Source organism: Diospyros lotus, chromosome 13, assembly GCF_014633365.1.
Source record: "Diospyros lotus cultivar Yz01 chromosome 13, ASM1463336v1, whole genome shotgun sequence".
Lineage (NCBI taxonomy): Eukaryota > Viridiplantae > Streptophyta > Magnoliopsida > Ericales > Ebenaceae > Diospyros > Diospyros lotus.
The window spans coordinates 37,057,030-37,075,111 of NC_068350.1; the positions used below are offsets into that span (position 1 = coordinate 37,057,030).

General features: G+C 38.2%; 1 protein-coding gene across 5 annotated transcripts in view; it reads right to left on the reverse strand.

Moving 5' to 3' along the window:
- LOC127789237 (ABC transporter A family member 1) overlaps positions 1–17,756 on the reverse strand; it is a 115,646-nt gene extending 97,890 nt beyond the window's left edge. For 3 of the 5 annotated variants that reach the window (XM_052318069.1, XM_052318070.1, XM_052318068.1), the window contains exons 1-5: positions 17,435–17,756; positions 11,829–11,908; positions 10,197–10,368; positions 9,642–9,724; positions 7,841–8,057 (exon numbers count right to left, since the gene is read on the reverse strand). In XM_052318069.1, the coding sequence (XP_052174029.1) occupies positions 7,841–8,057; positions 9,642–9,724; positions 10,197–10,368; positions 11,829–11,908; positions 17,435–17,521 (639 nt within the window). In that variant the 5' untranslated portion in view covers positions 17,522–17,756. Of the gene's footprint in view, positions 1–7,840; positions 8,058–8,405; positions 8,511–9,641; positions 9,725–10,196; positions 10,369–11,828; positions 11,909–17,349 lie in introns of those variants that run through there. The other 2 variants (XM_052318071.1, XM_052318072.1) reach the window with 2 other exon arrangements.
- Between the last annotated feature and the right edge of the window lie 326 nt (positions 17,757–18,082).

Below are 18,082 nucleotides of genomic sequence, written 5' to 3' on the forward strand. Positions count from 1 at the left end.
AAAATCCTACTCTCCCCCTTTATTCCGCAAACCTTCCACTATTTAAGGGCATAGGGGTTAAGGCAGAGGATTGTCCCCGCCTGTGTTCCCTTGGATCATCTTACTTCCTTCTCTCCCTACCCCTCTGCTTCCCATCGAAGCCATTCCCACATTTAGGGCCCTCATTTGCCCTCTCTATTTCCTCATCAATGCCTCCACCGTTAACTCCTGCAGCCTTGCACACTCCGCGGCTTGCTTAACCGTTCTAGGCTACTGCATTTTGACAGCAGGCCTCAATTCTTCGCCTAACCCACTCACAAAACTGGATACAAAATATCCCTCGATCAGGTGGGGGTATAGAATGAGCATGAGGGACTTAAGCTCCTAAAATTTCAATTGGTACGCCTGCACCGTTCCTTCCTGTCAAAGCTTGTTGAACTCCTCAACCATGTCCAACATATTTTAGTCCCCGAACCTCTCGCAGAGGTCCTCCACAAATTCCGCCCACCAACAGCCTTCTTTAGTCCCAATCCACCCTTGAAACCATGCATCCCCTGCATCGTTCAGGTAAGCAGCTACAAGAGTTACACACTGCTGCAACACCCCATAAAAACTGAACATCCTTCCACACCTACGCACCCACCACCTCGGGGTTGTCCCATCAAACATTGGTATTTTCATCGTTCCATGGTGCCTTCAATCCTTCTTTCCACCACTACCTCTTCCATGGTGCCTTCAATCCTTCTTTCCACCACTGCCTCCATGGAGGATTCCAGACCACCCATATGTATCTGCATATCGGACATTGCAACAGTGACTTACTGCAATTGAGCTTCCATTTGCTTCATACGCGTGCTGTCGGCCATGGTGAATTCCAATGAGATCGCGGCCCGAAATTTGCTCTGATACCATAATGTTAGATTCCGATTTTGATGGGCGATAACTCCTCTTAATTTAGAGATATTTAGAAAGAACCAAAAAGAACCGGAGGGAGAGAGAGAATGAATGTGTTGATAATTCTCTAGATGATTTGGGAGGGTGGCATTAGAGCTATATATACTGCTCCCGCTCACCCTTAGGCGCCAAAGGCCACTTGCCTCATTTACAAAAGTTTGAAATCGACCTGCCCAACTAACTAACCAACATTCCCGCTTTATTCTACAATCAACTAACAATCGCTAATTATAATTGAGCCCCCCTTATTTCAATCATTCCCGTGACAAGTAGGACAAGAGAAGGTTAGTTTAAAAGGGCATTTCCAATGCATGAGGCCCTTGCTTTGCTAGGGTCGCCAAGGTCAGAGGAAGGTTATATTTGTACACATCCTTCCCCTTGCTTTTTTGCAAAGAAATTGTGTCCGCAACTCAAACCCATAACCTTCCATTACCAAGGAGCAACCTTACTATTGCTACCAGGGATGAGGTTTGTCTAAAGGTAATAATTCACCAAAGAGCTTGAAAATAAGATGTTACCAAACCTCATGAATAAGCAGGATGCCCATGATAAGCAGCCATCGAATGGCCTTAATTCATCTCTTCACAAAAGATAAAGAGCTTTCATTAACAACATATAGAGGTCCATTATCCCAAGATTTAAGTCAAAGGTCAAAAGGGTCAAACATGTAACAAGCACAATGTGAAGGATGTTGGCCTATCAAGAAATCCTTTACATAAAGAAGTCTAGAGATGAAGAGGCCACATATATTATGTGTATCTAAGAAGAGGGAGATTAAAAAGATGTTTGATAAATTGAATCAGCCTTGGATTTGATCTGTTGACACACTGTTCACAAAACATTTCAGGTTGTCATCACAGTAATGCTGCAGGCCTAGCAGGACTTTTTCTTTCCCACCCGCCAACCCCCCTCTCCCCCCCAAAAAAAAAAAAAAATCTATACAATGAGAACTACAGTGCCATTTTTATTGCTAGTAATAAGATACTTTAAAGTAAACAAATATGTAAATATCCAGTCATTTTATAAACCAGAAAAAATGAAATCTTTCTTGACAAAAAAAAAAAAAAATCCACTCTACCACTTAATCATCTCTTCAGCTCCATAGCTTGCCTAACAAAATCACAAATCCTACAAAAAAAAAAAAAAAATTATCGTGGGGAATCGAGGGGTCCCCAGCACACAATGGCCTTTGGCCAAGACCGTCACGCCCTCCCTATAATGCCCCGGCCCCGCCCCGTACAAGCACACAGGCAGAGTGGGTAAGACTGGGTCGGAAACCGGGCAAAACCCAGGCCCTAGCCCCCCGGATAGACGCAGATAATGCACATAGCCACAAGGATCCAAAGACTCGAACACGCAACCTGGTGGTAACCAAGATCCCGAATGTGCGTGGTTGGACCATCTACGCTACCCCGAGGGGTTAGATCCTACAATTTTTTACCCTTCACAAAATCTGGGTTTGTAATCCAGGTCACTAACTAAGAGTATGGAAATAGCCATGGTAGACATTTACACGCCAAAACTTCGCCAGTCCAAGAAATTAATATTTGGGCTTTTGCCTTCACTATAAGATGCAAAACTTCTCCTAATGAGTTCATTGTCTATCAAGAACTGGAGCCTTCTCCATTAGCCCCATCTACAATGCCCTTGATGATGTCACGCTTGTGTTGAAAGGCATTGTGGGCATTGTGTGTACGGGAAGCCCTCCCAAGGTGGACTTTCCTGTTTGGACAGGTTGAGCCTGGGTCTATCTCTACGTGTATTAATCTAAAAAGGGGCAGATGGTGCAACTGTCCCAGCATATCCAAAATCTGCTTTTATTTTTTTTTTTTGTTCAATGGGTTATATTCAACTGCAATGATGAATCTTTTTTGTGCCTGAGCCTAGGCTTTGTAAGCCATCACCTAGATGACCACTTCTTTTGTGGCATGCAGCAGATTTGCCAAGAGGATAATAGCAAAGCCTTTGAAAATAAAGAGTGACACTCATTGCCTTAAGATAATTATTCTTGTTATGCAGCACATTTGCCAAGAGGACAATGGTAAAACCTTTGAAACAAAGAGTGACGCTCATTGTCTTAAGATAATTACTTTTATGTTTCCATTTGCTATTTTTTCTTTATTTATTTTTGCAACTGGGTGAGGATATTTTCTTCTCCTTAGATTCTTCATGCATTCCTGAATGATATCTCATTATATGTAGTCTTATAGGTTTTCCTTTTGCTCCCTTTCATAGAGTTTTCCCCCTTTTCGTTGTCTTTCCTTTACAACCCCTGATACATATATAAAGGAAAGAAAAAGATAAGACAATTTCTCCCACACTCTGAATGTGGCATATAAGGGGTACCATCTCTAGCAAAGATCATAGGCATAAAAGATTCAATCATATCATCAACTTTTCAAGTCTTAATTAACATGACTGCAATATCAGTACTTCAAGAATGTCCATGGAATAATGGTAAAAAGTTTTTCTATTGCAACTAGAAACCACAAGTTAGCATTCAAACCAAAGAATAGCTCCATATTCTCTGCTTGCAGGATAACGACACATACATTTAACCCTCCACATATTCCACAATAATGGAAGCATTGCAACAGTAGGCTTCTTTTCTATAGTATAATGTCACAACCCTAGGATTTGATTAAGGTTAGAAAGGGAAGTGAGAAGAGTTCATGGGGAGAGAGAGCAGAATTCAGAGGGAGAGATTGAATAGAATTAGGGAGAGAAGAGATGGAACAGTGGAGAACGAGAGAGAGAGAGAGAGAGAGAGAGAGAGAGAAGGGGGGGAGGGAAAGAGAGAGAAATTGTAGAGAGAGAATTAGAATTCATTCAATTCAATTCAAGCATCCCTTCTCTACATACTATAGCCTATTTATAGGCTATACAACTAAAAGAAACATCTAGAATAACAGCCCATGTGCTGTAACAAAATAACAGAAATAGCTCCTAACAAACTAAAGTAACTAATTACATTATTGCCCTTCTAATTACCTTTGGGTCGTGACAATCCCCTCCCTGAAAGGTTTCTTGTCCCTAAGAAACTTATTATGTTGAGCCATTCTTATTCATCCAATTCTCGCATTCTCTATCTAATTTTTCTTGCTTTCTTGTCCCCAAGAACTTGCAGCAACTATTCATTGCATTTCATCCAATACCCGCTTTCTCAATCCGTTTCATTCTTCTTTCTTGCTTGCGCCTTTTAGCCCTCTTCTTCTTCATTCTTAGGTTTTCAAGATGCCTCCGCTTTCTCAATCCATTTCATTCTTCTTTCTTGCTTGCGCCTTTTAGCCCTCTTCTTCTTCATTCTTAGGTTTTCAAGATCCATCCTAGGCATACTTTGGCCTAGAACTTCAATTGAAGAAATCTGATTGAGTTCAAGTTCAATGCCCCCACCTTCTGCAATAGCTAGCCGACCAAAATCGGTCTCCCTGTCCAATACAAGGATGGATAACGGACCTACAACCATAGTTGCCTTTACTGTATTCCCATTCAACCCATGGCCAAGCTCTGTTGCAAAAATATTAACAACATCCTGAAAATATAGCAATGAAGAATTGTAGACTTGCCTTGGGTGCTCAGACTAATGTTGTCTGTGAGCATTGGAATTAGGGGCCGTTGTGATTTCAGTACCAGCCAATAGCTCCTCAGTGGCTTCCATAAGGCCTTCATCCTGGCCGCCTTTCCGGACATGATTTGTAGCCCAATTATCTAATAAAACAATATCCTTGCCCAAACCCGATTTATCAGCTTCTAGCTCTTGTAAAGTGTAATCTATACAGATCTCCTCATCCAATCTACTTTCATGTTCCGAATCCTGAGTTACCATTGATAAATTGGCTTTGATTCTAACAACAACTTCCTTAATATTGACTGAATTTTCAGTTAGTTCCTCTTGATTCCATGCAAGTAATCCAATAGCTTCTTTTTCCCCGTATTTGTCAAGATATTTCTCTACATGCACTTCTCCTTCAAAAAGATCCATGAGCTCCTTTTGATCTGCTGCCCTATCAACCTGATCAATATAATTTTCCTCAAGAATATGCTTTTCACCACCAAAATTACTCCCAATATTGTCGTTATCCTTCTGGTTCCTGCTGCCTCCATCAGAATGCTTCTTTTTTTTGCCCAAAGTCTAGAGTAAGCAGTAAATCAGTTGTTTGTAATCTTGTCTTCTCCTTCGGCGGCTCCACTCCAAGGAATTCTTCCTTGTTAAAACTTCCGTGATAATCATCAAAGTATTCCACCGAAAAGTTGTAATGATACTTCTTAATAAGTATCATCGCAAACTCTTGCAACTTCCCGCATATCATAAGGCCAAATTCCTTGCTCGTATCATGTACCCCACTGTTTGCTCTCTTGTCCCATTGGTTGATCTCATTCTCAAACTTCTTTTCCCTTATTTGTTGCTTCTAGCCAACTGAAAATGCAGCACTCTTCTACTGCAATTGAGGCTCCACTTGCTTCATGTGTGCACTGCTTCCCATGGCCGACATCTCCTAAATAGTACATTTCGAAGATCAAGGAGGAGGAGTTCTATACATTCTTCTATTTCACATGTTTTAACAATTCCTGTACTCGCCTCATGCAAGTCAATAACTGAGGCACCCTCTTTTCTTTGTTGTCCCTTACGAACCAAGTTGACCGAAATTCATAGCTGAAATCTACCTCTTACTTCCCCTTACTCATTATCTAAAGCACCAACAATCAACGGGCAAGATAAGTTGGAAGAATCTGCTTCTCAAACAAAATCCACCTCTGATTCTTTTTTTTTTTCCACAGCTTCCCCCTTCTGGTATTGCTTACTGATTTATAATTGGTTGCTCCAAATTCGCCTCCAATATTAATCGACTCCAATGCGATTGCTTCAATTTTTCGAATTCAGGCCGGAAGTCACCGCACCCACTGTCTGGTTCAATGGAAATCACTTGTCTTGCTTTTACTTTCAATTTAGACCGCCTTACTCGCAGCTTCCAAAGTCACCAAAGCCTTAACAGTGAATTTGTTTCTATAAATGCCTATTACCTATGTTCAACTTCCACTTTTCCTCCACAATCTAAACCAAGACTCCTGTGACTCAATTTGTCTCCTCTTCCTTTAAATCGAAATGACCCACAGCCGAGGCTCAAGGATCTGCTAATGGAACTGGAATTCACGGCCAAGAATCAATCTCCAGCTTCTCCTTCGGAATTAAATGTAAGATACGCTCACCCGCTTCACATCTGCCACTGGATCACCTTCGGATTCCAAAATCATCAGCACGGGTCGGAAGGCAACCACAACCATAGCACACACAGTGCCTTTCGATCAAAGTAGCAACGCCCCACAGAACTCCGGTCGGAATTCTTGATCAAAACTGCAACACCACAGCCGCGTCTATAAGAAGCTTATTGGTCTGGTCGGACTAGTCTTCTAGTCTAGGTCGTCCGCTTCACCTCCAACGGACTCACACTCGCCTTAGACAGTCGCAACCCTCTGGCTGTCCACGTCACCACCTTTGACGGACTCCTTACTCACTGCAATCCTAACGACTGGCCGAGGATCACCGGTTCCGAGGTCGCTCCTTAAGTTTGCCTGGATGGTCTAGATTGGCTCTGCTTGCGATCGATGTGGATTCACAATCACCTCCCCGTTGACTCCTCCTCCTCACCCAATCACCAACCACGGCCTGGAGGACCATCAACTCCCTGAGTTCACCTTGATCGACAAGTCCTCAGAATAGAATTACGATAGCAGTAGGCTTTGATCGCTCCAATCTGCTTCTTTTCGATGCCTTAAGCTCCGTCTAAATTGTTGTTCGACCAACTTCCTAGCCTAACTTTGTGCCTCACTCTAATCAGAATTGAGAGAACCGCGTCTTCCTCCTCTGGTTCTGCCTACTCACTAGTTGCGTTTGATAATGGTTGCGACACCTTCCTCGTCTGCGTTGCCCCTACCTCGTCTTCTCGTCTGCGAACTCTGATTATTGCCTAAACCTCCTTTCACTGGAAATCACTGCAACCGATCACTATGGACCAGCCACCTAACTCGCCCCGACACTACTACTTGAATTCGCTAGACAAGATGCGCAACTTTTGAAACCAACTCACAATTCCAAATCCAGCTTTCATTAATCGCTAGCCTGTTACACTTCCAAAATTCGTCAATCTACGATTAGCTTCCAGAAAACGACCAGCTGCTCTGCTCAAGCAATTCCGCCGAGAATCGTCAGAATCGACTACCAAAATTGCACAAACCACAGCCGTAGAACGACGACTCTGATACCAAATTGTCACAACCCTAGGATTTGTTTAAGGTTAGAAAGGGAAGTGAGAAGAGTTCACAAGAGAGAGAGCAAAATTCGAAGAGAGAGATTGAATAGAATTAGGGAGAGAAGGGATGGAATAGTGGAGAACGAGAGAGAGGGGGGGAGGGAAAGAGAGAAATTGTAGAGAGAGAATTAGAATTCATTCAATTCCATTCAAGCATCTCTTCTCTACATACTATAGTCTATTTATAGGCTATTCAAATGAAAGAAACATCTAGAATAACAGCCCATGTCTTGTAACAAAATAACAGAATAGCTCCTAACAAACTAAGATAACTAATTACATTATTGCCCTTCTAATTACCCCTTGGGTCGTGACATATAAGTACTTCATTGACAATTGGATCAAAATATTTTTGGAACCAACTTCCAAAAATTTAATGGCTGAGATAAAATTTAGAAACTTGCTGCTGTAACCGACTCTATTCATCCTATGTGTTAATAAAAATGTGAAAGGAGCTATAAAATGTCAACTGTTAGAATGGAAAATATTACAACTGAATTACTTAAAAAACATTAGCGTACAAAAACCACTTTATGCATTACCTAAAGGAAACAGATATAGTTGGGTAAAATAGTGAAAAGTGAACAATAATATCATACCGTGAAAAATCCACTGAAGCTGTACTGAAGTATTGGCACAGTGTTAACACCCAATTCCAAGTCGTTGAGATAAGGACCATTCACATCCATGATGGTATGAACATCTGGAAATCCTGAGAAAGCCCATGAGTGGTTGAGGCGGATGCTATAATCATATAACACAGGACCTTGACCATGAAATATTATTGCTCCTTTAATTTTGGGTTTTGAACAATCCCTGCATAAAGAGGAGAGAGCTTTCAACATCCTTCTAAGCTAAGGTGATGCAGTTGGGAATCAGACAAGAAACGTTCGCATCCTTCGGTGCTCAATGACCCAGAAATAAGTGTGTTAGTTCTTCTACATTAGGAAGATTCAAATTGCCTCCTTATATTATCATAATAGAAATCATATGTGACAAACACATCTGGAATCAACAATTTCAAGCTTTGCTATTATGATAGGTCAGCAAATGGAAGCACATGAATATCAGGCATGCTCAAAGTAACGACACATTTGGAATTTATGCTACTTCAGCTTGGTATGTAGCAGCATTATATTTGTAATTCTCATGCAGCTTTATTACCTGCATCATCTCACAGCCAAGAACTGCTAGCAGAGAGTTTATATATCATCTCTTTCCAGGTGCTCTTATTTCCGTCTAGGAGTGTTAACCACACCCCACTATAGTCTGGTAAATTCATGATAAAAGAGGAAAGCGGAAAGTATATGAGAGTATGTACCTTCTCCCTCCAAAAAGGTTTTCAAGGAATATCAGTCTGCAAGGCAGCTATCCAGAATCTATGGAGCACTATGCTAAAATACAGGTCATGTCCATATCCATAAGACATGAGACATCAAAATAGATGATTGTCACGCCATCTAACATGTTCAGTGATGACTTGTGGACAAATAAAATTACAAATTATAGATGCCAAGTGGTGTGTCCAATGCCAAATACTTAGTTAACATATCCTTCCTTTGCATAACAAAGAAAATGATTATTTTAGTTCTATTCCGCCATGTGTCCAAACCCATGTCCATATCAACATATCAGTCCATATCAAAAAGCAACTCATGTCATTCCCAATCTAGTCTAGTTGCCCAAGGAACTAGATCTTATAGAAAGCACCTTTTTCACATAGAGCCAAAGTAAAAACCAACTATAAAATCTTTTCATCCTTCCTTCTTTTGGACAACAAACACAAAACATGACGCCATTTCTCATATACAACCACATTGACTTACTTGTTTTCCTCCACTTTTTGCTCAACCATTTACGAATAGCAGTCAGATTAACAGCAAAAACACAAAAAGTATTAAGGCAATATAAATTTAAAACCCCAACACACTTCAAGAAAAGTGATATATAGCCATGCACAACCAAACTTATGTAAATTAAGAATCCGGTCTGTGATCACACAAAGTAAATGTTTTGAGTGTATAGATTCATGTACCAATCATGTAAAAGGGAGTTTTTATGAAACTTGCAATAGTAAGAAGAATAATTGCAAAAGGTCTAGATTCATTTAAAAATCTCAGGGAAGAAAGGAAGGGGACAAAACATATATATTTATGTATGCATATATATGTACACACAGAGATATGAATAGCTTGTAATTGATTGATCAACATTCCAACATTGGTTTATAATTGGAAATCCTAAAATTCAACATGTCCAAATCAAAACATAAAGTCAATCAAATAATGAAACTACTGTCTTGATGACAAAATTTGATTTCCTTGCTATTATTCCATCATAAGTTAAGCCATCTAAGCTAAAAAGAATAAGGTAATGCAGAAAAAGAATAAAATAACTCACTCAATTTCATAGCAAACACCATAAGAATCTGAACGTATGTAGGTTTCGAGCTCTGACTCATCTTTGTAAATTCTACTAACCATCTGCAAACATGAAAACCAAGTCACAATCAAGACCAGAAGAATCTAGTTTCTTTTAGTACAAAAAACATGCATTTATAATAACAGAAATAATTTTACACTGATGTGTTTTAATCCATTCAGATTGAAGACCAGTGAGGAAAGACTGAGAACAAAAAAATCGGGGGGGGGAGGAACAATCAGAGAAGATGTACTATGAATGAAAAAGAAGAGTATGGAAAGCTCATTTTTCACTAGGTTGAAACCTAAGAACAAACATATAATTGATTAGTTGCCCCAAAAGAACACATGAGAACAAACAAAAAAGAAAAGAAAATTAACGTTCTTACACCAACTAATATGCTTCTAATCATATATTGCATGTGATCAAAGACATGACTGTCAGTTCAATAAATTATAGGTACCTATTTTCTAACACTTTGAAGAAAAACGGAAGTGAATAAGTAGTATAAAAACGCAATAGTCCAGTATGTACCTTTAGTAAAGGAAATTTCATTGACAATGTGTCGATCATCATTTTTGTTTCCGTTGTATCTGGAGCAAATGCTAAAAACTCGCCCTTGGCCAACAGTGATTCCAACATTTGAACGAAAGAGGGAGATGTTTCACCTTTTCCCACTTCAACAAACATCTTTTTCTGAATGTGACTGCCCATAATGGAAACAGTTTCATCACTTCCAGGACTAACTGTAAAAGGTGCAAACCTACAACTTGAAATGAAAAGGAAACCATTCTCTAACAAACTTTTAGGGTGATCACTTCTTTAGATAAAATGGACTGTGAAGTTTGTATGTTCAAAGTCGCAACTATTGTTGTTAAAATCACAATTCAATGCGTACAATTTTATGTGCCGGAGACCTAAAAACGATTTAACTCGCATGCAAAATTGGAATTGGGGTAAAATCACATTGAATCGCGAGTTAACTCGATAAAATCACTCAACTCGCAATTTCAGCGAGTGTAATTTTGACTTGCTGGAAGCTTAGAGACAGAATTGAGAGCTTCCAATAAGTGACCAAATTGACTAATCAGTTAAAATTGAGAGCTTCACACACACACAGTAGGCACAAACACAACACAAAATCGAGGGCTTCCGCCATTCTCTGCCACCGTTCTCCCTCGTCGCGCGGTTGCTCGGTGCTCATGGTCGTCGTCTGCTTGCTTCTCGGTTGCTTGGTGCTCAGTCGCACATCATCTTGGAATCTCGGCATTCTCAACTTCTCTCACAGTTGCACGCACTCGCACTCTCATCGTCATTGACGTTCTCAAATTGGTTCTCTCATCATCATAGACGTTCTCATTTTCTTGGTTGTGTATTGATATATATATATATATAATATATTGTATATATACATATATTTCTTTCTTCTCAATTTGAGTATTAATATATATATATATTCATTTTATACATATATAATATATATTGTGTATATATATATATATTTCTTAGTTGTGTATTAATTCATTTTTTTATAAAATTATATTATTATAAACATATATTTACCTAAATTAAAAGGTATTTTTAATTATCTTTAAAATCTTACGATTTTACGATCTGATCTTGTGGATGCTCCTTCGATCTCACTTAAAATCTCGATTTTAACAACCTTGGTCGCAACTCTTGATGAAATAGCCACATGCTTAGCTAACGAATAGTAAAAGTGGCTCAAGAAAAAAGGCCTATTATTTGTAAAGAAGTAACGTTTTACTAGAACAATTTCCCCCTTATCCTTCTTCATCCCATTCTTAATTTGATTGTTTAAACCACATCCAAAAAAACATTATGTTCCTATTCTTTTCCCCACATCCTTCATCCTATTCTTAATTTGATTGCTAAGAAAATCCTAAAATATATGCAACAAAAGCTTCTATTACATACTTCTTAAAGCTATAGGACCCACAAGTTGGGGAAATTTTGGTTTCTTTCCTTCATGCTCACAGAAATCTTTTTTTCTTAATGAAAAGAATGAAGTAAATTACAGCAATAAGTGAGAAATTTTTTAATTGAAATTAAACGGCCATGCCACACATGTATAAAAAAGATGCACAAAACGAAAATTATAGTAATTTTCATTCTTAAATCTTAATAAAGATCATAAAGACATACGGCTGAGCAGGATGAATTTGTGTATCAACTCGAGTCCTTACAGCAATTAGCATCAGCATTACAATAGTCGGAAGCAAAACCTGCCACCATGAAAAGAAAACAAAAGGATGCATCTTTAGTATTCTATATTGGAAGTGTTCGATACAAAACTCACTAGATAGAACAAGTTGGAAACTTGGAGCAATCAAGAAGAAGAAGATGAAAGAGAAGATTTCATCAACTAGCTTCCTGGTTGCATAAAAGAACTTCCTGGTCAAAACATTTTCATATGACAAGTGCAACAAGTGACAATTAGGGGCAACAAGTGAATGGCATATATATCAGTTCAGCACTTCAGTTAGGGGTCACCCCATAAATCTTGACTGCCCAACATTCCAAGTCATACAACAAAAACGGTCTTATAGTCATTTGATAAAGCTTTCCTTTTACCTTTACAAGGATTTTACAATCACATAAAATACTAGATACATTTCTCCAATCTAATCATCATATCTCAATTCTGTAAATAAAATCCTCAATACTATCTGCATCTTTTTGAACAATTAATACGAGGTATTTAAATCAAGCATTTCTGAAAAATAAATTGATCTTCAACTTTCACTACAACATCACACCCACACTTATATTTTCTTTTATTCTTTTTTATTTTTTTGCTAGGTAAAATTATATTAAAAGGAGTAGATAACCATGGGATTTAAAGGCTAAGGATTCATGGGGCTGCAAACCCAAGGATCCAACAAAAGACAGGAAGAAACATCCACAACTAATGGAAAATCCCAATACAAAGCAAAAAGATAAGCAATAAGTCAACAAAATCCAACAACATACCAATTAAAATTAATAATTCATCATAAATAAGCTTAGTTGGGAGCACTAGAATGCACTCAATTTCCAAATAGGATACACACGCGCGGATGACAATGTATAATAACAGAACAATCAATAATAGAATTGAAAAGAACAAGAAAAAGAATGCAAACCACACGAGAACACTAGATTTATCCTGGTTCAGATCATCTATTGAGATGATCCTACATCTAGCCTTAATCCCCGGGAGCAATCTTCCTTCACTAATATGAATGAATCAATACACAAGTCTCTCACGAGTACAAGAAACAATTGAGATTACAAAAGCTGTCACTTAGTCTTTCCTTTCATACAATTGCACTAATTCATCAAACTAAGCGACTACCCTCAGCCCTCTATTTATAAACAATAGGGGAGGACAATACAATGGAAATTAACGAGTATGACAATACCAATTATACCCCCAACTAATTAGTTACCGTTAGAAAAACCCTAACTTACTAACTAACTTGTCACTTGAGACTTTGACTTGCCTTCACTGATTTCTAAAGACTTACTCGATGCAAACTGAACAACACTCACAAAAACCCAGACAAGGGGTGACAATGACCCAACAAGGAAAGGCCTTCTACTCCAAATGACAACCCCATCGGCCAGGTATAAAATAGCCTGAAAACCATGGGCCATAATCCATGATAGTGAGCTATTATTTATGGCTTAGATTTCTGTAAAAAGGGTTGAGACAGACCATTTAAGGTCATTGAACTCTCTGGTAGAAGTCATGGCTAAAAGTAGCTGCTCAACTAAACAACCATTGCACCACAGAGAGGGGACCGAGGTGGAGGAAAAGAATAAAACCTGCTAGGTCAAAAAGCCCACAAGAAGCACTTATACCCTCCAAAAAAGTTGTTGGGCATGAAACCAGATTTGGGGTTGAGCAATGCAAGTCCAGTATATCTATCCTAAGATTCCATGGACAAACCACATGGCCTTGTAGAGATCTTGAATAGTGGTTGCCACCATGGGAAACAAACTGATTCGAGTGCGAGATCCGGCACAAGCACAAAGGCGGGCGATAGCAAGATGCGGTGCAAGCACAATGGCTACAGTGAGATTCGAGTTAGGCACAACGATGACTGGGAGATCCAATGCAAGTGCAACAGTGATGGCCCAATGCAAGCATGACAATAACTGCAAGATTCAACACAAGCGCGATGGCAACAGTAATATTTGACGTAAATGCAACAGCAGTGACACGACCTAACATAGGCGTGACTTCTAGAACTGAAGCAACACTAACAACGACTAGCAAGGAAGATGAAGCAACAAGGACTAGTGAGGAAAATGAAGTAAGATCTGATGCAAGATTAATGCCAACGGCAAGATCTCTAATCTCGAGTTTTAACAAAGACTAGGGTTGGGGAGGCAGGCCTTGAAGGTTGAGGCATACTTTCCAAGATCGTGTACGCTAGGGGTTGTGGTACGAGGTTGGGGTCGAGGTAAGGGTTGGGGTTGGGTTCGATTCAGGGTCGAGGTATGTAATGGAGCATAATAGGCAGTACGTTGGTCAGTATGCTAATTGGGGTCGCAGTACGTTTTGAATATTTATTTGGACCAATATTAAATTTATATTAACTAAATTATATATTTTGTTGTTTCTTAAAAAATTGATATTTTTATTAATGCTTTAAAGCTTTTATTTGCCTTTTCAATTTTACCCTCAGTTACTTTGGCAATCCTTCAATAGCTAACAGAAGTGCAAAACCATCCAACACACTAATATTATAGCAAGTGCAAAACGAGCATAGCAACAAGTACAACAAGTGCTAAAAACATCACAAATAAAACATACCAAATTGTCAACAGGGAAACAAAAAATATCACTATAATTTTCTTCCTAGTAAGTCTCCCATGATGATCTCATTTCTTTTTGGTAAGCTTTCCGCGATGATCGTTGTAATTTTCTTCTTGTTCACAACGTTATTTGTTTAAGTCGCATCATAGTTTTCTTCTTGCAACATTATAAGTTTGCTTCTACTTGAAATTCCGGATCACTAAAATAGCGATCCAACTCATGACCTAGACTAGAGTGAACTAGGTCAAAAACAACCCACAAATTGAGGCCTTGACAGTGCTGGTTGGAGAAGAACAGAAGGGAAAAGATGGAAGGGGAAAAGGAAGGGGGATTGAATGATAGAACCCTAGCAAGCAGGGAAGGGGTCCTCATAGCAGTGCCTTAAGCATTCACTCAACTTACATCCCACATATTTGGTTTTCAACTTGAAATCTTTCAATTCTAAGGTATTCCTCCATAATTCAAATTAGAGTTCAAACTTACCAATGATAATAAAATTTGCAATATCAATACAAATTTAATCAACCTTGATAAGATTCTGGAGGAGTAAAGTAGAGATTGAGATGGATAAGACTTTTAATATGGATTTAAGGTGTATGATTCAACTAAACCCCATGAAATGCATCAATTTGATTTTGCACCTAAAATAGTTGATCGATGCAAGGAGAATATGCACGTGACAACAATGAGTAGAGGGTTCAATTAGTTTGAGTATTGGTTGTAAGTTGTATATTGTTAACTACTCAAGTATAGTGCATGATTCAAGGAATCAAGGTTTTCAATTATTATGAATTTTTAGTAGAGTTTTCCTCATAAAATATAGTGTGCCTTAATTTATACATTGTTAACTATTCAAGTATAGTGCATGATTCAAAAACCAGAAGCTTTTACCTACAATGGATTTAGGTTATAGAGTTTTCCTCATAAAATATAGTGAACCTCTTTAATTTGGCACAAATTATTTTGCATGTGATATGGCTAATCATGTGTGGCTTGTGAATAAAGATTCCAAGACCTAATCAAATCTCAAACCAATGGCACAAAAAGGAAAATCCAAGTATTCCAGAGGGGCTTTCAAAATTGAAAATTCTTGCATGGTATCTGAGCAAAAATTATTTCCTCAATTGGTATCGATGCATATTGGTTTCTCATAATTAACACCCAAAACCTACACCAACAGAAACTCAACATCCATTTGACCTGCCTAGCCATGAAAAATATAATTATTTGTTGGTATTTACCTTTCTCACAAGATCATTTATTTGTCTTGGTGCCAAAGCTAGTAAATGGTTATTCTACATGCCTCTTGCATTAATATATATAATATGCAAGGATTAGCTCATAAAATGTTTTTGATCATTCAGACACTAGCAAGAACGTAATCACGAGATTTTTTCCCAGTTCTGCTTAGTACTAGTTGCAAGTTGCAAGAAGTACAAAGACATAACCTCTAATGTCTTTTAGAGTTCTACACACTGTGATGCAATGACAAGGTATAAAATGGAAAATAAAAAATATGGTCCGACAAGATTAACTGCAAATGTTTTAATCCTTTACTGCTTGTAAACTGGATACATATTTTAGTTGAGATCCTTATTTTAGGGCAATTTATAGTTTAACTGTAGAGCTTGGACAAAGACCACATAATCACACACTCGGTTTCAAAATATTGCACCTCTTTAGATTGGAGTAAAGCATGATACAATAGAACAATATCACTTTTTTTCCTTATTATCATAACCCAGGTTACCAATTATCAATATGGATACTATATACGCCTAAATCATCTCAACCAATTTCCTCTCATTTTAACTTCAGTGAATATTACCTCTTTCCACTCACACACGTATTCATCCCTAAATTTTATCTCTCTTTGCTTTTGTATAGATCTTAGAATCCCTGTCTAAGCTACATTATCTTTTAACAGTTCATGGCATAAAGCATACTATGTTTATTGCAATATTGTAAAGTTGCCCTAGTTTCCTCTACTTAATCCATATCTTGTCTTATTTCTGTGAGCGTGTTAACACCAAGTTCTCCATCCTCATCTACAATAACTCCTATGGATTGAAATTGTTCAGACCCTCAATTCCAACTATTCTTCATTCCTATGTTGATTTCCAAGAAATATGCATTTCCATAATCCAGTTTAGTTTTTCTTATCTTAAAGCCTCTAAATTCTAATTGTTTCATTCACTAAATATTATTAACAAACAATATACTCCGCCAGAACCCATCTTGTACATGTCCAGAGTCCAGTCAATTGACCTTTCCCAGACAAATATGTGATGGCTCGTGATAGAGTAAAAAGAACTTTTATTTATAGATTAAAATAAAAATTGCAATAAAGCCAACAAATGAATCTCTTGATATTGGTAAGAATTAAGAGACGGATAAATAATTTTCAAATTTTCTCGTTTGCCAATTTTGATAGGAGAACCATGTTAAACACTAGATGCTTCTGTGCGTTCACTAATTAAAATGTTGCAGCGAAAGACCGAAATTCATCACAATCCTAAGCACAATACAACCTAAACTCGCAGCCGATAAACATATTTATCACCCACTATTACTATCTACATTAGTATCATCTTCATCGTGAACTTAAATAACAGAGAAGGAAGCAGCTCTTAGTTAGTTCCCCTCAGAGCGGCTCGCTCTCCGGTTCTGGGTTTTTTTATTCGTTTTCGTCCCCCTTATTCCACGTTCCTTCATCGTCAGCTCGCAACCGAAAGTAAAACGGAAAAAAAATCGACAGAAAAATTCTAATTCGCCAATTAGTGCAAACTTTGGCCGTAACACAAGCATAACACAAAGAAGCAAAATTCGAGAAAATTTAACTAATACAGGTAAACTCACAGTTGCATAGCATGATCAGCATCTGTATCTGATAGCTATGTTGTGTGTGCGCGTCTGAGAGAGAAAGAGAGTTCGGATTGCAAACCTCCGCACAAGTGACGAAAGGATGGCGAGCTTTGAGAAGCCAGTTCTTGCGAAGCATCACTTTCAACTGTCGCCGCGAGTTCCCCATCTTCTTCCCTTCTCCTCGCTCGATCAAGCCCTATGCCTTCTCTGTGCGGGTGAGGGAGAGAGAGAGAGAGAGAGACAGAGGGGGGAGAAAGATTGCGTCTGAATTGTAGGCTAGAGACAGACAGAGAGTAACAGTGCGGTGCTTGGGGAAAAGGAAATCGGGTTTGAGACGACAACCGTCTCGACCGGGAGGACGAGGTGGCAACGCCACCGCCCGACGAATCACTTTTTGGGCATTGGAGAGAGAGAGAGACAATAAAATACAGTTTTTCTCGTTTTATATTTTTATATTATGACTTCGATTTGGGTTCTTGTATTAAAAAAAAAAATTAATTAAAATATCTTTTTTTACTGAAATAATAAATCTTTCTATTAATATTGTTTTTATTCAAATAAAAAATATTTGTAATCGAGTAATATTTTTAAACTAAAATTTGTTTATAAATATTAATCGAGTATAAGTTGTTTTTAATCAAGTAACACTTATTCTTGATTTTTTAGATTGACTTAATTTTTTCATATTTGTTCAATTTGTTTGGGTTAAAATTATTCAGTTTTTCTA